Raw genomic sequence first — 21,069 nt, forward strand, 5'->3', positions numbered from 1 at the left:
CGGGGAGGAGACGAGGCGGTGGGGAGGAGGCAGGGAGAGCGGGGTGAGAAGGTGGCAGACAGATTGAGATTTAATTTTCAGGTCACGGCATCTTGTGTCACTTGAGAATCCAGACACATACAGAGAGGAAATGATGCACATATAGGCCCTCACACACACACACACACACACACACACACACACACACACACACACACACACACACACACACACACTATTGTTGTGTGCCCAAAGCATCCAAATATTTTCATGTGTGTGCAAATGTCTGTGTCGTGCTGGCATAAGGAGAGATTTAGACATATATCAGGCCTGACATTTAGCGCTTAGCTCTACCACTAAGCTTATTAGCAGAAGACCAAATATCAGCACGATCTCCTCCTCTCCCGTCTGATTTACCCACTTCTCACCCTCCGCATGCCTCAGCGTTTCTTCTATTGTCACGGCTTGGGATTGCCCGCTATTTCTCTCCATTCCCTCCTTCCTTTCGTCTTGGTAGCAATTCTCAACCTCTGCATGTTGACTCACACACGTGAATCTTTCCACACCTCTTTTTGTCTCATTTCCACTCCTTCTCTCCCAATCTCTGGAGTCCTGCTGATTGCAACCGAAGGCTTTGGCAGCTCATCAACACGTACAAGCTCACTCAGAAACACACACACACACGCGCGCGCACACAGTAAACTACAATTTAACCTGGGTAGATATTACAAAGTGAGAGTAAAGCGGTGAAAGACGGCGGGATGGAAAGGACCGGTAGATGCTGACGGCAAAAGCCAGAATGGATTTAATTTAAATCATTTGCTGTACTTACACCTAGCATTCAATTATCCTCTGATGAGACAGAGACTGTGAGATGAACCCTGAAAAGCAAATAGAAGAAGGCACTGCAGTTGTAAAAAAGAAAAAAAAAGAAAAGGAAAAGTTAGGGCAATGACAGAAAAGGAGACACAATGTGGGTGGGGAGGGTAGTAATAGTCTTTTTAGTAGCAATAACAATTCAATCAAGGAGAAATGTATGCGGAACTAAGTGGTCTGTAATGGGGAACAGGCTTCTGCTGCTGAAATGAACACTGACTGAGGGGTTCAGACAAGAGCCAATAGGACACACAAGAGTGCAGAAGTCCCTGAGCGTGACAGCATAAAGAACAGTTGTGAAGAAGAGACTGTCGGCCAATAGTAATACTGTGAGCGAACAGATTACAGGAGGAGCTGAAATCTGGTGTAATCGACCAAACAACTGAGGCAAACTCCTGAAGGTATTTTCAGATCAAACAGTTCAGTGGACTCTAAGGCCCTGTTCAGACATGACATGTTCAGACCTGACACTAACATCCATCCTGGGTGAGCCAGTCCTGTTCGAATGGTGCTAAATACAGGTGTGAACACTCTCAGGGCAACTTGAGGTTGGATTTGCCCAGGGAAAAAATAAAGGGAAAAATGTGCACTTTTTTCTCATGTGGTAGCCTGAATGCATATCGTCCTGTGCAAGACAACGCTTGAAGGACAACCTACTAACTGTCATGAGTTTATGGACGCAGCCAAGGTATGACCTGGATATCTTCTGGTTAAAAATAAAAACAAGAATCCTAAACAGCATTGTGAAAATCAGACAAAGCTGCTGGCTAATTTACACATTCACACAGCTGTCCTTGGGAATATTCTAAACTTAGGTTTGTTTGTTTTTCCTGGATTCTCATTAATTAAAAAAGAAAGCTGAGATCATATTAATCAATGGATTACCGGAGTCCTGCATGGGTGAGTTTTCGCTTTATTGTTTTTGGAGCTGATCGCTCCAGTCGTCTTGTCATAAAAAGCTCTGTGTTAATTATGTCACCAGAGGAAGTCTCAGGTGCACCTACTTAGACACAACACTTGTGTTACGCTCACAGTGGAGTCGTGAAGGAAACCAGCTGACAGTTTTGCTGCGGTGGAGTTCGACAGGGGTTAAAATCTTCAGCACCTCTGTGAAGTCACAAATCATTTTATGCTTCTTTACTTCTCTCATACAGCGTCTGCTCGGTTCCATAATTGAGCTCATTAAGAATTGTGTAAATAACTCCACGGAAGTGTTACTGAAGTGACTCTGAACCATGTTAATGTCGGTAAAATAAAACAGCTCTGGTGGCTGCATTTGCTTGTTTTTTCTTTTTCTTTTTACAGACACATCAGCAGACCTGCTGATGTCCTGTTTGTTGCTCAGCTGACAGCTGACTGCGTGACGTGGCTACGTGTTTATTTTGCGGCTAGCTGAGATCTGATCACTCGAGGCACATTTTGCTGCCAAGTGTGAACACTCCTACAAGCTGTCCACTTGCAACCGAATCAGCCAGGATGCAAAGTTTATTGCCAGGTCTGAAGAGCCCTAAGAAGGTCACTAGCCCGGGAATCTCCCTGAAATTGAAATTCGTTTAAGGGCATTTTCGCTGTTTTTGTGTGCGTATTCAATAAGATTAGTGAGGGGATTTAAATGGTAAGTTCCTTCTATCCCAGATTTCAGTGTCAGTCCACTTCTCTGTGATATGTTCCTTCATTAAAGCTAACATCAAGAGCTGTTTTTGTAAATCAAATCCAACATTTTGCCCAATGTCTGAACAGGTTTTCTGAAACGGCACTTGCCAGTGATGCATTCATGTGTTAGACTAATCAATGTACACTTACGCCATCTGGACCCATCAACATACAGTTATGTCACTGATGATTCTCCTCGTGCTGGGAGAGTTGGCTGCCAGCTCTCCAAACAAGATACAAAAAGGAAAAAAAAAAAAAAAGAATCAAAGCTTTTGTTTTTGTGGCCGAAGTTTTTAGAACACAACATCATGCAACAATCCAATTTAACACACAGAATTATCAAATCACTTCCCGCTTCTTCACTTCATTCATAGCCATTCTGCTCAGTTTTTCTAAGGTGCTAGAAGTTAGAGGTAAACAAAAATGTGTGTTCTTTTATTTTTTGTGCAGTTGTATTATGAGGGTGTGTGGTTCAAAAGTGAATAGTGTTTGATCAAAACGACTTGAATCAAGCTATCTTTGTTAGGCAGTTAGACCCCATTCAGACAATTTAAATCCATTTTTAGCTGTCAAATTGCATTTGGATAGTGCTAAACACAGGTGTGAATGGCCTCAGTGGGCGTTGGAAGCGTTCTCACCCAGGCCACCTTCAAAGATGGTCTGGACCCCTTATATCTGCATACGTGTCCTGAGTCTGTTCAGCTGCTCACAGAAAGCAAATCTGAGCTTCATGGGTTAAAAACTTCAGTTCTTTGCTCTGACACGGAGCTCTGTGAAGTCACTAAAATGACTTCAAATCATTGTATTCCACTTTACTTCTCTTACATTCTGTCTATTAGGTAAATAAGCTCATGAAGAGATCACCACAAAAATGTGACCCAAATAATTCTGCTAGTGTCCAAATGTTTCATATGGTTCAGATGTCGGAACGTGTTGTGACTTTTTTTACTGAACCACCAGCTGATCTGACAGCCCTCTGTGTGTGCATCCGATTGTACATTTACGTACATTTACTGCCAGGTGTGAACGCTCTCAATCAGAGCCGACAAATTGCGTCGAATCACCCGAGACGAATCTTTGATGCAAGGTCTGAACAGGGCCTTGGATATTTGTTTTTCAAATATAGACATACGGATGGGTGGAAAAGGGAAAAGAGAAACAAGTAATTACTTTTAAAAATGTTTCAATCCAATCCTCTCATTTCAGGGAAGATTTGGGGCATGTCACAAACTCAAACTCATGTTCTTTTTAATCTTGCGAGACACGACATTCGAGCGTACGCGCGGGTTTTGGAGTGCGCTTGCGTGCTGCCGCTGTGTTTATGTACTTTGAAGCACATCACCCCCATGTTGGCCTGACATGTTACATTAGGGCAACTAGGTCAGCGTGAGATCGGAGAGAAGTGGGGGGGAGAAAAAAACAAACAAACGCAAAGTGAGTTCTCGAAGCAGAGTAGAAAGTGCGAGCAAGGCGTACAGCGGATGAAGGACTGGGGAGGAAATGAAGCTGCACAGCAGCAATGAGAAGAAAAGACAAGGGGCAGGGATTAAAAAGCGGGAGGCTGAGAGGTTGTATTTATTTCTTTCATTTTGCCAGCTCAGTTCCAAGTATGATTTGAGTCCTATTCTGTATGAGCGCAGTGTCTTATATTAAAGGCACATATGGGACTCTAAGCAATCCAATATTCAAGAAGTGAGGCATGGCACTAGATGCAGAGAAAGGCTTTAAATGGTTCAGTTAATTGAATTCTTAGCCACAGCGAGTCCTTCCACCACAAGGGCTCGTAGTTTTTACTCTGTCGGGAGATTAACATTCTCTCAAGTGGCTTTTTACTTTTTTTTTTTTTAATTTAGACTCACCTGTCAAGGTTATTCTCTTTTTGTTACCCTGTCTATCTGTACGTTTCTCCCTTTTTTTTCTCTCTCTCTCTCTCATTTTCTGCAGCGCTCCAATTACAAACACAAATCGTTTTCCCCTTTTGTTTAATGTGGCTGCCACAGCTTAAGCCCCATAATGAACGCTTCCACGTTCAGTCTTGCCCAGACCATCTCTCTCTCCCGATTGCTCGCGCACCTGCAGACGTACCCCTACACACACACACACACACACACGTACAGTGCAACCTGTTTCCCCTCAGCCTGAGTCAGACATAGGCGATTGAGTGGTGTGAAGGCAACATAAATCACTTTTTGATCACATTGCTTGCTTTGAAAAACAAAAAACAAAAAAAAAGAACAACTTTGGAATAGCTTTAATTATCCAGATTAGATTTTGTGCTTTGAGTTTATAGTTTATACTCTCATTTTGCCTCTCTTTATCACTGCGTCCTGTTGTAAGTATGGTTTCCTTAGTCATTCATTTGAACAGATATCTCCAGTGAGACTCAGCTTCTGCGAGCCGTGCTTCTATTTTTTTTTTCTTCTTTTTTTTCTGTCCATTTATGCTCCAAAGCTGGAGGACTGTTGTTTTGTGACAAAACAATTTGTTTGAGATGGAACAGCTTTTGCGCACGTCTTTCTAATGTTCCTGCCTGAGTGCTCCGCCGATGTCTTGACAGGGGTTTTACGTTGCTGCTCTTACATCCGTTATGTTGGTACGATGGCAGCGAACACGCGCTGCCGCTTTGCTCCGTGAGCCTGCAAAAAAAGGGCAGAGACATTTGCACAAACCTGCTGCGACGTACGCAAATGCACAAAAGCGTAGCATTCGTGTTGACGTGTTTGGGCTTTTACACACATTAAAAATGACTCTGGTTTACATTCCATGTCACTCTCTGTCCTTCTGTCTTTTATTAAAGAAAGGTCGAGAACAGTGTTGTGGCCCTTTGTGTTTGTTTGTCTATTAGCAATACATCTTTCAAACCCCTGCACATATTTTAATGAAACTCCCAGAAATTAATCATTGGATGTACATCCACAAGAGATCAACTTTTGGAGAACACCTAATTCAATATGGCCGTCACAGCCAGCTAACCTAAAAAAAAAAAACAACAACACAAAAATGGCTATATCTCAGTCAACGTTACAGATATTGACCTATATGTGTAGTAGGGGCTGAGATCAGCACATGTAAAGAGCATCAACAGATTCTGCAAGATCTTTATTTTAAATTTTTCTATTAACTATTTGGAGTCAACTCTGTGTGTCTGTTAGCAAAATATCCCATGAACAACTGGATAGATTTTAATGAAACTTTCAGGAAACAATCATTAGATGCACCTCTATAGCTTATTAACTTTTAGAGCCGACCCATTTCAAAATGGCAGCTACAGCAAATGAGTTTAGAAAACAGAAAAAATGGCTATAATTCAGTCAGTTCTACTGTTACTGTGCTGGGGTTTGGTGTGGTAGTAGCTGGGAGTCATTTACAACCCATACCCTAAGTGCGACTCATTGTGCAAGGTCTTTGCTTTAAATTCTAGCACTAACTGTTGGAGTCAACCCTGTCTGTTAGCAAAATATCTCATGGACCAGTGGGTGGGTTTTAATGAAACTTTTTAGACGGGATCATTGGATGTACATCTACAACTGATTATCTTTTGGAATCAATTCCATTCAAGATGACCGACACAGCTAATAACTTTTAGCCTTCACAAAAATGACTCTAGATCAGTCAGTGTAACAGATATTGAGCTAAAATTTGACGTGACAGTAGCTGAGAGTCATTGACAACACATACTCTGAGCCTGACATCTTGTGATTGTGCTTAATGCCGTTTTCAATCTGAACATAGGATAGCCTTAGTCTAAACCTCTGGCATAAAAGATGATATGCATTCCTTCCAAAACAAAAAATGGTAGGCCTTTATTTCCTAAAAGGAAAAGCAAGAAAAACACTCTAAAGGAGGCACACGAATGTGTTCCCTTTTTCGCCCTCCCGCGGCGCCTCTCGCTTTCTTACGCACCGACGCACTCCTCCCATCAGCATTCACAGACGATCAGTATTCTGAACAGCTTTCCAGGTCAGCCGGACGCTGATCTATCAAGCCCCGACAGTGTGTCGCTTTGTATCTACAGCAACCTTCGCTGCTAAAGAGGAGCACCGACAGTCCTCTGTCACCAGGAAATTCACTGGCTACGTCTGCATCAGCCCTCGCGTGTCTCTCTGCGCTCATCTTTCCTCGTGCTCTCCCTTTTTTTACGGACACACTGTGGGGATCGGAGAGGAAAAGACGAGCACATCCTATTATTTTTGGGTAGAAAAACTCAGCTGAAGCTCAGACTATGCTTCGGTTTAGGTAAATAAACCTAAGCCTGTTGTAGGACCTTCACAAAACATCGCACTGACATGCAATCTCTCTTGCACGCACAGACACCCATCATCACATTCAACAAATAATTCATATCCTAATGGCTGATGGTACCGTTTATCTGCGCACACACTTTCATGGCTCTGAAAGCATGGTCACAAGTGTGTGTGTGCGTGCGTTTGTGTGCAGCAGCTATCTTAGCTTGTCTCTTTGATCAGCCTATAAAAGCACTGAGGCGTGGACAGATAGCCCGCACCGACACACTATCGTATTTCCTTCCTCCTCACACACATCAGCCCCGCCACAAACACACTCTGACACACTGTCCCGTGTGTATCCGCATCTCTCCCATCTCCCGGTGCCTCTGAGGAGCCTTGTGCTGCCTCCTCAGCTTTATCTAGCAGCAGCTCTGAATACATCACTTTCATTTTATCTGTTTACCCCCCTTTTTTTTTTTTTGTACCTGAAAGTGTGTTGTGCTGAAAGTTAATGTGTAATCTCGCCTAATGAAAGTGACTGATATGGAGTATTGATACCCTGTTGGACGGACGCACTGTTTGGGTTTGTCTGTTTGCTTTCCACTAAAATCACACTGGCAAATGTGGGGACTTGTGCAGCTGAGATTTTGACTTGTATCGCATTTGTTTTGCAAAACAGTAAAAGCGCGCAAGCTTTTAGCAATCTGCCTGTGTTTACCTCTCTCCAGATAAGTATATTCATGACTCACCTGTCGAACTACGGCAACGATCGCCTCGGCCTGTACACGTTCGTCCACCTGGCCTCCTTCCTTCGCTCGTGGACGAACCTGAGGCTCCACACGCTCCCACCCCTCCAGCTCGCACACAAGTACTTTCAGCTTTTCCCCGAACAACGGAACCCACTCTGGCAGGTGTGTTTTCGCAGGGGGCACATGCCCACGTGTACGGACTTGTGCACCTGCTTCTGCTCTTAACACATTTCGCCTCAGATTTCTTTGTATGTAAAAAGGTATTATGTAGATTTAAAAATATTCAAGTTGGGTGGAAAAATGTGGAATATTCTGGTGCAGATCATCAAAAAAATGTACTTATGCTTATTGCTTATTGTCATTTTTGGTGGCTGTTTAAAGATATATTTTTGGACATTTTAAAAAAGACAAATCTTTTAACAACCCCAGTTTGAAGAAACAGAGTTTAATTCTGACTGGATTAACAAGCTAATGGCTAGTCTGATTAAGTCTTAGACTAGTCTTAGAATAAAATGGATTCAGTGGTTCATATAAAACCTTTAGATTGCTATCAGTTTTGCATCACACAGGAAAACTCAGGCTACTCCTGCAAAGGTTATCCAGGCTGCAACGGCTGCTGCTGTTTGTGCTTGGAAATAACCATAGATATCTGTATTTTAACACCTGTGCTGGAGCTCTCTTCTGACAGGTAACATCCAAGGCTACAGCCCTAACTGTCCAGGTCTAAAAATCCACAGCTATGACAAAACAGAATTATGAATTCTCTTCATTTCAAACGGGTACTCCAGTAGATTAAATTATAAATGGGTGGGTGGGTACAAAGCAGGCCGAGGCAGGTAGGGTGTAGGTGGGGGTGGGCAACAAAATAATGTGCACAGCCTAGAATACCGTTTTGCAAGCCGTGCACTCAAAAAACAGGCCACCGTTGTTAAAAATTGCCTGCTCAAACACGGCTGCACGGTTGTTTAGTCGCAAACACTCAGAATTCAGTGAGAAATTAGCCCTTTTTTCTTGGACTTTTGAGTTGCCACCCAGTCTCCCAACAGTCTCAGCCCAGTGAGCTACTACCTTTAATGCTTATATGATAGCATTTGCATCAGCTGCTGTGACATTTTGGAGACTGGAGCTGTTTTAACCCCACTCTGGCCTTGGCCTCATTCAAACTAGCCATTAGCTTGCCACCTTCCCACAGAGCTCCACCTCAACTGTCCACACTATCCCTTTAGCTTTTTTTGCAGAACACGAAATTGAGAAGATTTTAGTCTGAAAGCTGCTTACCGGTTGCTGTCTGTCTTGCATTCTTATTTGAGCATCTTTTATAGTTTAAGGAGCCTTCAAAGCCTTTTCAGGCTGGGATAAGTATACCTGACACAAACCTTACCCTTTGATTCTTTGTAGTGACTCCTTAATGGTACAAATTCCTAAGCCAACTCCTTGTCGACATGTATACAATTTCTTCCACCTCTAATCCCTCTTTTCTTTTCTTTTTTTTTACATCTTTGTAGAACCCATGTGATGACAAACGGCACAAAGACATCTGGTCTAAAGAGAAAACCTGTGACAGGTTACCTAAGTTCCTGGTTGTTGGGCCACAGAAAACAGGCAAGACAGACACATAGACACACTCAGACATGAGCACATGACACAGAACTCCCTCTGTGTGCACAGGTGTCTGCATCAGAGCCTTTTCATGTAATCCCCATTGCTCCTTTACCCCTGTCAGAAGGAGACAAAGGAGGAGGCTCCTTTCTTTCTTCCACCCACATGCTATCTACTTTAGAAAGCACAGAGATACAGCACAGAGATGCCAGTGTCTGTCTTTTTTTTCTTTCCTTTCTTTCTTTTCTTTTTTTGCTCTGTCTCCATCAAAGAGACTGAAATAGAGAAGCTTATAAAAAATGTGTATACATTACCAGAGTCCCCAGTATTCCCTCCCCCCTCGTGTCATTTCTGGAATCCTAATTGCCAGCTTTTTTTTTTTTGAAGGGGGGAGAGGTGAGGAGGTGAGGTATAACCACTAATTAACTGGGTGATGATCTCCCAAATGGAAGGAGAGGTCATCCCCGGCAACATCAGCAGCCCAACAACAATTAGATTGCTATAAAATGTCATTTTATTAGAGGGTATGTCAGGGAAAGTGTGAGGGGAGCCGCTGTGGAGGGGGGGCAGAGGGCAGGACCTGAACCGCTCTGCTGATTGGTGTCAAATGGTTTTGAATCATTTGAAAGGAGAGGCCTATGATCTTTGTGCACACACACACACACACACACACTTAGTGAATCCGCAGCCACTATAAATCTAGGAAAGGGAATATCATCCAGTATGGATCAGTGGAAGACAGCTCTCTCTCTGTCTCTCTCTCACACACACACACACACATACACACACGCTACTCTCTGCTGAGCTGAACTAACGAGCCTGGTTATGAATTATGCCCTTTCTTCCAGGAACGACAGCACTTTATCTCTTCCTGCTCATGCATCCCTCCATCTCCAGTAACTTCCCCAGTCCAAAGACGTTTGAGGAGGTCCAGTTCTTCAACACCAACAACTACCACAAAGGAATTGACTGGTGATGACACACACAGGCATGCACGCACACGCTCCCCGTCTCTCGTTCTTTGTTTTTTTGTTAGTCAGTGCCTAAGGTAAAACAAAACATAACAAACAGCCCTTCTTCATTTTGTGAGGCTGTTATAGACTGTCGTGTATCATCTCGCAGACTTCCTGTGATACGTTAAGCAGTTCAAAACGGCTCAGCAGCATCTTCAAAACGACGTTTTGATCCTGCAGACGTAAGCCAACAGACATATGGCTGCTCAAATTGACCCATAAATGGGTTACTTAGCTGACAGACACAGCTGGTCCCTTCTCCAAAGTATTCTGTAAATACTTGACTCTGAAGATTCATCGCTGAATATTGTTTAAGCGGCACCATTAAGTTTATGCCGAGCTACTTCTGGGCTCAGATAAAGTTCCAGGGCTTTGCATCTTTCAGAAGCCGCGTTTGACTTTGAAGACGTGCTCAAAACTGCGGCCGCGTGGACTGTGTAGGGGCGTGGGGTGTGCGTGCTGAGCCCACGTCTGTTCCGTCCCAGGTACATGGAGTTTTTCCCCGTGCCCTCCAACGTTAGCACAGACTTCATGTTTGAGAAGAGTGCCAACTACTTCCCCTCCGAGGAGACCCCACGGCGAACTGCTGCCCTGCTGCCCAAAGCCAAGATCATCACCCTGCTCATCAACCCGTCTGACAGGGCCTACAGCTGGTATCAGGTGAGCATGCAGAACATGGCTGAACGTTGCTTTTTTAACTCGCCACAGCTCACTGCTTCATCGTAAGCTGGGCTACATTTGTCTTCATGTGCATTAAGTTCTTCAATGATGCTTGAAGTCCCTTGTTGATACTTAGTTAGGGAGTCTGAATAAATCTGTCTTATGTTTGTGTCTTTATCTCTGCATCTCAGCAAAGAGAATGCCACAGGATCCTGAAAATGTCTGCTAAAACTTGTTTGTTCGTTGCCAGCAACAATGTGCAAGGTTTATTTTATGTTGTTGTCCATAACCCCCCCCCCCAAAAAAAAACAAACCCTAGTCTCTTATCCAGAGTGAGTGCTTTGAAGCTTTTTCGGTTGTTGTGTACCTTCCTCAGCATCAAAGAGCTCACGAGGACCGTGCGGCCCTGCAGTTCACCTTCTATGATGTCATCAGCGCAGGAAGGGGAGCGCCCGCAGAGCTGCGCTCCCTGCAGAGTCGCTGTCTCAACCCCGGCCTGTATGCCACACACCTGGAAAGGTGGCTGACGTACTACCCTCCGAACCAGGTAGTTGCAACCCAGTTACAAAGCGACGCACGCGCACACACTTGCAGACTTAATGCATACAAATCAGACTTAGTCATCAGTAGTAGTAGTAGAACAAGAGGATTGCGACATCTGTAATCTGTATTCAGGTTTTGTGAATGACACTGAATTCCCCCCCACCTGCCCCTGAAGTAAAATTAGTCTGGATGCATCTCTGTGCAGGTGATGATCATCGATGGCCATCAGCTCAGAAGCGACCCGGCAGCGGTGATGGATGAGGTGCAGAAGTTCCTGGGTGTCACTCCTCACTACAACTACTCCCAGACCCTCACGTAAGTGTTGTCACGCTGCACATCCCGGTTCACATGACGCACTCGCTGGTGCCAACGTTATGGAGAAGAAAAATGCAACACGTCCCCCAGTATTCCAAAGCTGTGAAAAGCCTGGCATCTGCTGGTAAACAGCGCACTTCACATGATCGTCTCGTGCTGACAGGGTTCCTACGCGACCTTGAAAAATCTGGAATTTACATTTAGTATTTTCCAGGTCTGGATAAAGAACGGACAAAGGAAAACTGAGCACAGGAAAAAATTTGTGTTTCAAGTCTTTATTTCTTATTTTATTGTCTAAAATATAATCATTTGTACTTCTGGAGAAAAAAAGATCACACACACACAATATGCTTTTCATATTTTCAGTATAATATATTAGAGATGTTAAAGATTCTGGACACTTTGGGAACTAAATGAAGTTTAAACATGTGGTATATAGGTGCAGACCATTTGCCAGATGTTACTCATAAAGTACGTAACTTTCTTGGCTTTTTCTATTTTACTCTGAACTAGTTTTACAAAATAAACCTCGTGTTCCACGAATGTAAACCTTGTGATTAAAAACATCAACGTGTTACAACAAAAGACAACATTTTTAGGAAGTTGTTGTCTCTGTTGTTCATCATGTAGTGCTGTCTGTACTGTATATTTACAAAAAGGTTTGGACTTAGGTGTCAAAAATGGCTAAAAAAGCCACAAAAGAAAATGTATCATTTTTGGTCTAAAGCAGTCTTAAAACTTGAATCAAGTAGCGTGTGGGAAACCCGTACTGAGCAGAATCACCTGGTCTATTTTAAAGTGGGCTCACACTGCGGAGGAACACATTCTGGCAAGTTTGTTTGCAGGAAAACATTAAATACTGTTAAAGTGTAGTAAAAAGGCTTCTCGGTTTCACATCAGACATTTTTCATCATCTGTGTTTTTATCAAATGTAAAAAATATGTGAAACAAAACATTTTTTTTAAGCAAAAATGTAAAGGTTAGGAAATAAAGGAATTTTATTGATATAAAAAAGGCATGATTTGTCAGTATTTTTAGTTTATTTAAAATGTAATGCGCACTTTGCATGTTTTTTTATTGACGGAAGCATAAAAAATACTATTGCTACTTTAATCTCAAATCCTTTGACGTTGATTTTAAAACGCTGACGCTAATTTATGAAGGCATTACACGGGAGGCAAATTAAGCAGATTAAAACTCAGATTAATTTTGTCACCAGCGAGTAGAAGGACCCAAACGCAGGACACAGGAGGCAGAGTGTGCCGGCCTAAATTAAACGACCTTAATGACAACACACAGCCACGCAGCATCTAATTGTCCATATGAACATGAATCTTTTCTTCCTGGCGCTCGCTCTCCATTAAAGATGATACATGTGACCTGTAGGGTTTGTGGTCCGTAAGAGTGGGAAGAGAAACTGTTTATTTCTCAAGCACCACTCATCAAAATGCAATCAGCCTGCAAACACTCGAGCTTCAAGACAGTGACATCTACAATTTGTGGCTCAGACTGGAACAAAGAGTGCCTCAGTCTGGAATCACAAACCCACATGCATACAAAGAATTTATAAAGAGATGCATTTTAATGAAAGGAGTACGCTCAGAATGTGTTTGTGTGTGTTTGCATGTGCAGCTGGGCTGAGTTACACAAAGTCTTTTGGTTTTTTCTTGTTTTTTGTTTTGTTTTTTTTGTTAGAAAGACAGGTTCTTTACATTCTAGCCTATTTCTTTAATCTCTTCTTTTTCTGTCTTCTCACAATAGAGGACTGCTGTCAATGGTCATTATGTCACGTTGAAGGACAAGGTGCACATGTACGCCCCTGTTCCAACAACAGCTGGGATATTCTGTTAAATGTAAATAAAACAGGATGCAACAGTTTGCAAATCTTACAAACCTGTATTTTTTTTTTCACAATAAAACACGGTAAGCCAATCAAATGTTTAAACCAAGAAATTGTACCTTTTTTTATTAAGCTATTTTTAAACTTTATGGCAGCAACACATGTAAAAAAATGAGAGACAAAGGCAACAAAAGCCTGTAAAATAAGTGGTATGAGTAAGGAACAGCTGCAAGAGCTTTTTGCAACTAATTAGGTTCATTAAAATCAGGTAAGTAAGGGAACTGGGTATAAAAAGAACATTTTAGAGATGCTAAATCTCCCAGAGTTAAAGACGGGCAGAGGTTCACCAGTCTGCAAAGAACTGCGTCTGAAAATAGTGGAACAGTTTCAGCATAATGTTCCTCAGTGGAAGACTTGAAAGACTTCAATTACCCTATTATCTACAGTTCCTGAAATGATAAAACATTTAAAGAATCAGGAAACTTCTCTGTGGCTGATAGTTAATATTGAATGCCCATTTTCTTTGGGCCATCAGGTGGCGCTGCATTAAAAACAGGTCGGATTCTGTTCTGGACACAAATCACTGTTTGTGAACACAGCTCACTGTGACATCCACAGATGCCAGTTAAAGCTCTATCATACAAAAAAGACCCTATGTAGGAGCACCACGCAGAAATGCTGGCGCCATCTCTGGGTCACAGTTCATTGATAAAATACCTAAGCAAAGTGAAGAACTGTTCTGTGGTCAGAGGAATGGAAATTTCAAATTCATTCTGGAAACCATGAATGCCACATCTAAAGAGGAAGGGAACTATCAGGCCTCTTATCAGTGCACCGATCAAAACTGTGTTTCTCTGATGGTATGTGGGTGCATTACTGTTTACAGCATGGGCAGCTTACACAACTGAAAAGGCACCATCAATGCAGAGAAGTACATGCAGGTTTTAGAACGACATATGCTCCCCTCCAGACATTTTTCATTGAGTGGAGTCCTTGTATATTTCATCAAAACAATGCTAAACCACGTTCTTTATCCATCCCAACAACATGGCTTCTTAACAGAAGAGCCCAGCTGCTGAACTGACCTGCCTGCAGTTCAGACTTCTCATCAACTGAGAACATTTGATGCATCGTGAAATGAAAAATTTGGCAAAGAATATCCAGGACTGTCGAACAGCTAGAATCTTCCCTCGAACAGGAATGGGACAATTCAATACAAAACCTTCATCAACTGGTCTGCTCAGTTCCTAGACATTTACAGACTGTTGTTCAAAGAAGAGATGATGCTTCATAGCAGAAAAATTGGCCCTGTCCCAACTTTTTAGAGATGTGTTGCTGCCAGCAATTTCCAAATTACTCTACTTTGTTTTCTTAAAAATGGTACAATTTCTTAGATTAACCATTTGACATGTTTACTATGTCCCATAGTAAAAATATGAGTTCATGAGATTTGCAAATCATTGCATTCTGTTATTATTTACATTTTACACAACGTCCGAAAGTTTTCAGAATTGGAACCGTAAATCCTGCACCAAATTTCCATGCACAGCTGTATTTGTGCAAATATAAACAAGTGTACATGCAAAAAAAGCAAGTACTCTCGGGCAAAGCTTTTATTTGTATGTACCTACATATATGGATATATTTATTTGTATGAATAAATATGTGTAGGTTTTTACAGAGGCATCAGCCTTCTCTGCCTGTGCCAGGTTGTCTTATTACGTGCTCTGAGGGCGAACCACTCTTTGCTCTGTGCTGCTAAGATCAAGATTTTACATTCACAAGCACTGCTCTTACAGCCGCAAAGGGAGCATTATGCAAAAATCACACTTATTAAAAAATGTCTTCTTTACCTTTGTGTATTTGTCCTCACATTCATGGTATGAAATGTGATTTTTATTTCAGACACGGCGCCTTCAGTCCCCAGAGAGATTTCCTCTCTTTTCAGTGAAAAGGCTGTAGATCTGGTCGTGTATCTTTTTTTTTGTTATTCAGAAACTTACACTAACTTTGTTCTCATAATTTTGACCTCAGGAACGAATAATGCTAAAATGTCAAAAAAAAAATAAAATCTTTTAGTACATTACACAAATATGTTACATAATAAAACAAAGCTGTAATGATGTGGCTAATAGAAATTGTTATATCCACTCAAAAAAATTAATAAATAAGTAAACTTATTGAATAAACAACAAAAGATGAATAGTGAATGCTTTTCTTTTATTAGGTATTGTCGCATTTGGTTGAACTCATATTACATTAATGCAACATTCCAATAAAACAAAGAAAATACTTTGTGTTATTAAAGAAGTTAATATTATTTTAAAACAAATATTTTGACTAGAAGAAGATATTCTAAGCTAAGCTAAAGCTAAAGCTAGCAAGAGACCAACACATATGCAGTAATTCTGAACACATTCAGTGTAATTGTGTGTAGGGGAAAAAAAGGTTTAATGTGTTATTTTTTATGAAAGATTTTGTTTTAATTATTAGATTTATATTCAATAAAGAAAACAAACAAAAGAATGGTTTAACAAACCTAAACCCAAAGTGTTAATGTTGTGCAAACCTATTTTTATTTAAGTCCATCAAACATCTACCTTGGTTTATTTTTTTTCAGCGTAAACACCCAGTGACACATAGCCTAATAACTGAGGAAAAAGCTTATAAAAAGCTGTTACTTTTGATACGTGTAAGTAGGTGGAGTGTGGTTGGTGTATTATGTTCCCCCAATCACATCCCAACTACTGAGAAAGAAGGGGGGGGGGTCAAATTACTTCTCAAGCATCCATCTCACTGGAACACACCGAGCCTGTAAAGAAGTAGTTATTAAAGAAAGTCGGTCAGAAGTGAAAGTATCAGCTGACAAAATTTTTAGGTTTTGTTAAGCCAGCTTCTGCAAAGAAAGCATATGTATACAGAGCTTCATTTGTAGTTGAACCCTCAGCGACAGGCTGCTGTCATACAGGAAACAGTCAAAAAAAAAACAAGAATGTCTGATTGAATGCAGTAAATAAAAGAGTCTGGCATTGGTGTTCAGCCGTGCACGCTGAGGTAACCAGCTGATGACAGGGAGAACCGGCAGAGAGGGAAACACGGGCCAAAGGTAAAACCCAACGCTCCTTACGGGCATAAACATTTCAAAATAAAACCATTCTTTGCGGATCGTTATCCAACATGGAAACTGTCGTCAGTGACAGTTCAGCCACCGCGCCCGTTACTTGCCCGCATGAAGGGGCGGCGGAAGACAGCAAGAGAAATGAAACGAGACGTTGCTCAGTTTACAGCCGTCAGACAGACACTGTTGGCTGCAAAGGTCGTGTTGAATATGCATTAATTCTGTCTGCCTTGTTTGAGCAAGGCAAAGTAAGAGGCCTCCTTTGAGGTTCAAACATTAAATACGAAGCACTGCTAAAAATATGCTATATTAAAGCTTTCTTTATTTCTATTTTTCTCTTTCTCTCAAGATTTATTCAACACACTGGGGATGTTGCCCACCAGCTTTTTAAATTGCCGATTGGCTTCACTTCCTGTTTTAAAAGTTTAATTTTTAAAAAGTGTTCTAATTGATTAACAAGTGGCACCATTTTAGAAAAAAGTTTCATTCATGCACAATCTCCTTCATCAGCAGAGGACTCAGGCTTTAAAAAAAAAAAAAAAAAAACAGGGTCAAAAAAACAAGCTTCCAATGATGTTAATGTTCAACAAGACATTATTTAAACCTTGTGCTTGAAATGGGTCTTTTTCTGTCAGACAATGGCGTTAACATGGTGCTGCAGAGAGACGAACATGAGAACAGGTTGGATTTTCTTCCATTCCAGCTAATTTCAACCCAGTCATGCCCGGGCGGTCCACTCACAGTTTTTGTGTTTCATAGGAAAGAATCACTGAGTGTTATTCGGTTTTTCTGGTGTTCAGTGCACTATCACATGTTACATGGGTCAAACTGATGGGCTATTAGGTCTTCATGGGGGTTTTTATGCACCTATTTAAAGGACTTGTTGAAAATTTAAATGAAATTACAACCAAATTTTGAAAAAGTTGCAAACTTGTATAAAGTTAAAATAAAAACACAATGCAATGACTTGCAAATCTTATACTTTATTCACAGTGAAACATAGTGAGCATATTAAACGTTTAAACTAAGAAATTGTAGGGTTCTTTTTCTTTTTAGGAAATAAATAAGGTCATTTGGAATTTTATGGCATTGACACATCTCAAAAGAAAAAAAGTGGGGACAGGGGCAACAAAAGGCTGTAAAAGTAAGCGGTACAAATAAGAAACAGCTGGAGGAGAATTTTGCAGCTAATTCAGTTAATTGGAAACAGGTCAGCAAGAGGTCTCGGTATATAAAGAGCATTTCAGAGAGGCTGAATGTCTCAGAAGTAAAAAAATAAAATAAAACAGTGTCTAAAGGTAGTGAAACAATATAGTAGTAACATTATAACATAATGTTATTATGTTATAAGAGCTGTCCCTGTCCTGGAAATGATTCAACCCATGACTCTAACTTCATACAAATCGTTACTCTTTGCCTAAAACAGCCATTAAATCTTTTAAAATGTATATATATTCTGGTTACTTTTCCTAACAGAGTCCTTTCTGCTTTCCTCCTCTCACAGCTTTGACCCTCAAAAGGGCTTCTGGTGCCAGCTTCTAGAGGGAGGAAGAACGAAATGTTTGGGGAAAAGCAAAGGAAGAAAGTATCCTCCTATGGAGCCGGAGGTAAATTTGTTTTGGAGCTAAGACGGGTGTGTGCTCAGAGGCAAATGTTTATAGGCTTTGGATTAAACGACTAAAAAAGCCGCTAACACAAAGGGAAGATGTGACTGGCAGTGACCACCCACAATCCTCTCCATCGCTGCAGCGAATACCCCACAGGGCTCAGTGCAGAGGTGGAAACTGCATCAGAATCAGCTGTAGTCATAAACCTACAACCTAATGATGAGGACTCGGTAGGCACACATACAAAGAAAGGGGGAAAAAAGGAGAGAGAAATGCAGATTAGGACTGAAGTAGAAAGGGAGTAGAAGAAGAAAATCCAAGACTGAATGTTTGTCCTACATTCTGACTCCGCAGAGCAGAGAGCCGACCTGCTGACGATGAATCACATTCGCGCTCACACGGAGGCCAGCTCGTAGACGTATCCTGTCTCCACACATGTGCTCACACGCAGCTCCTGGCTGCGCCGCCGTGTCACCTGTAATTAAAATTTATTTTGGCTTCCAAGGATCGAGGCGGCGGAGCGAACAGCGGGGTGGCGAGACGAGAAAAGGGGTGGGGGGCTGGTTTTCTCTCTCTGTTTTCCCTTGTTTTCATGCTTAAGCAGGAGGGGGAATCTTCAGACGCCTCGCGATTAAAGAGGGCTGCGGTGCGATTCTGAAACAATTATCGATGCATCCATAATCACGTGCCAAAAAACCATAAACTCCAGAGCATACAGTCAAAAAGAAATAAAATATTTTTACCCTATACTGTGATATAAAACAGTTTTTGTTCAGACAAGATTATTGAAACTATTTCGGAGTCAGCCAGTCCTCACTCACACGTCTGCAGCTGGTGCAAAATGCCGCTGCATGTCTTTTAACAGGAACACGTGAGAGAGAACACATTACCCACTGGCTGCCCGTGTGTTTTAGAGTTCATTTTAAAATTCTTTTGTTTGTTTGTAAGGTTTTAAATAGCCTTGCCCCACCTTATTTAACAGAGCTTCTTCACCGCTCTTCTCCCTCTCGGTCACTCGGGTGTGCTGAGCAGCTGCTCCTGGTCGATCCCAGGTTTAAGCAGAAGCTTAGAGGAGACAGGGCCTTCTCTGTCTGTGCCCTTAAACTATGGAATGCTCTGCCTTTGCACGTTCGACAAGCCCCTTCACTGTCCATTTTTAAAACTGGTTTGAAAACTTATTTTTACTTATTGGCCTTCAACCCAACTGGGACTTGATTTTACTTAATTTTTACTGGTATTGATTTTATCTGTCTAACTGCATCGTTTTATTGTGTTTGGAATTGAGTTATTAATTCATCTTGTGTGTTTAGCCTTGTTATTTATTTTCATGCTTATTTTATTTATTATTGATGTTCAGCACTATGTTCCAGCTGAGGCTGGTGTTAAAGTGCTATATAAATAAAGTTGATGATGATGATGATAGTTAACACAAATTGTGCCAAAATGTAGATTACAGGGCCACAGGGTTTGGTTGCAATGGATTCATCACCTGTTAGAGCAGGGGTGGCCAATCCTGGTCCTCGAGGGCCACCATCCTGCATGTTTTACTTGTTTCTCTGCTGCAACACACCTGATTTGAATCAGTGGGTGATTAACAGGCTTCTGGAGAACATGAAGAGATGATTTAACCACTGAATCAGGTGTGTTGGAGCAGGGAAACAAGAAAAACATGCAGGATTAGAGATTACCATTCTGTAAAGTTTTCAACACATTCCGGAGACTTTTCTTGTGAATGCCGTTTCAGCCCAGATACCACCTTTAGTTTTAGTAGTGGCTGGCTGTTTTTCTCCTCTGGCTAGAAACGCGTTCACAACTTCCATTTAGTGTGGTTCCCGTCAAGGTCACCTTCCCCCTTTTACCTTCACAGACGTAGAAGTTCCTTCAAACGCTGGTTTTCAAGGCAGAAGGTGCCACTTGTATGTTGCACCTCGGGTGTGTGGTCCTGATGGTGCTTCCGTCCACACGTCAAGCGTTTTGCCTTTTGCAGGACGTTAATAACGTTAAATAGTAGTAGATTTTTGATGTTTTCAAATTAGTTCGGATTATAACGCCCACCTCTACCCGTAAAGCACAGGATGTAGTCTTTCTTTGGGAAAAAAAAACCCAACCAAGCTCACCTGATAACTGTAACCTGTCAGTAAGTCTCGCAGTTTTTGTCGATTTTCCCTCACAAATGCTTTGTCCCTTAATTCCTCCTTGTCATCACTTGTTCATGCGAATTCCGACTGATTAGTCTTTCTTTTTCCTGACTCCTCTCCCCGACCTGTCCCGACCCCCACTGCCCTCCAGGCCCGTGCGTATCTCTCAAAGTATTACAGGGAACACAACGTGGAGCTGTCGAAGCTGTTGCATCGCCTCGGACAGCCCCTTCCCTCGTGGCTGAGAGAGGAGCTGCAGAAGGTCAGCGTCATTGTCACCTCACCCCCGTACATTCAGTTTAAAGGTTAAGTCTTGTAATATTTTAGACAGCAGTTGTAGATGTACATCCAGTGTTTGCTTTCTGAAAATTTCCTTGAAATCTGTCCAGCAGCTCATGAGATATAACATGATAAGAGATAAAAACATGATCGTCTGTGGCGGTGGGCAATAAGAATACATACCAGCGAGCTTTGCACCCGACAGTACAGGATTCCCAATAAAACCAAAATATTTGGCTGGAGTAGCAGTCTCTTAACCAAAATACAAAGCATGTCAAACAGAGCTGGCAAAGAGTTTTTATTTTGTATTTTTTTTATTATTTCATTACTTCCTAATCTTTTGGATTATTCAAAGTATGCTAAATGCTCCTTTCTCACCACATCTCAGTCCCAGTTCTTTTATTCCATTTAAGATTGTCTCAATGAATCATTCGCTTGAAACAGAGGGAGCCACTTGACGTGTCTTTTGAGCAT

The 21,069-nt window shown here is 41.7% G+C and overlaps 1 protein-coding gene across 1 annotated transcript in view; it reads left to right on the plus strand.

The window, feature by feature from the left end:
* ndst3 (N-deacetylase/N-sulfotransferase (heparan glucosaminyl) 3) overlaps window positions 1–21,063 on the plus strand; it is a 57,254-nt gene extending 36,191 nt beyond the window's left edge. The window contains exons 7-14 of the mRNA XM_017408764.3: window positions 7,463–7,645; window positions 8,989–9,085; window positions 9,931–10,054; window positions 10,581–10,755; window positions 11,132–11,302; window positions 11,504–11,613; window positions 18,076–18,178; window positions 20,468–21,063. Of these exons, the coding sequence (XP_017264253.1) occupies window positions 7,463–7,645; window positions 8,989–9,085; window positions 9,931–10,054; window positions 10,581–10,755; window positions 11,132–11,302; window positions 11,504–11,613; window positions 18,076–18,178; window positions 20,468–20,626 (1,122 nt within the window). The 3' untranslated portion in view covers window positions 20,627–21,063. The remainder of the gene's footprint in view (window positions 1–7,462; window positions 7,646–8,988; window positions 9,086–9,930; window positions 10,055–10,580; window positions 10,756–11,131; window positions 11,303–11,503; window positions 11,614–18,075; window positions 18,179–20,467) is intronic.
* Window positions 21,064–21,069: the final 6 nt, after the last annotated feature.

Source organism: Kryptolebias marmoratus, linkage group LG3 (assembly GCF_001649575.2).
Source record: "Kryptolebias marmoratus isolate JLee-2015 linkage group LG3, ASM164957v2, whole genome shotgun sequence".
Classification (NCBI taxonomy): domain Eukaryota; kingdom Metazoa; phylum Chordata; class Actinopteri; order Cyprinodontiformes; family Rivulidae; genus Kryptolebias; species Kryptolebias marmoratus.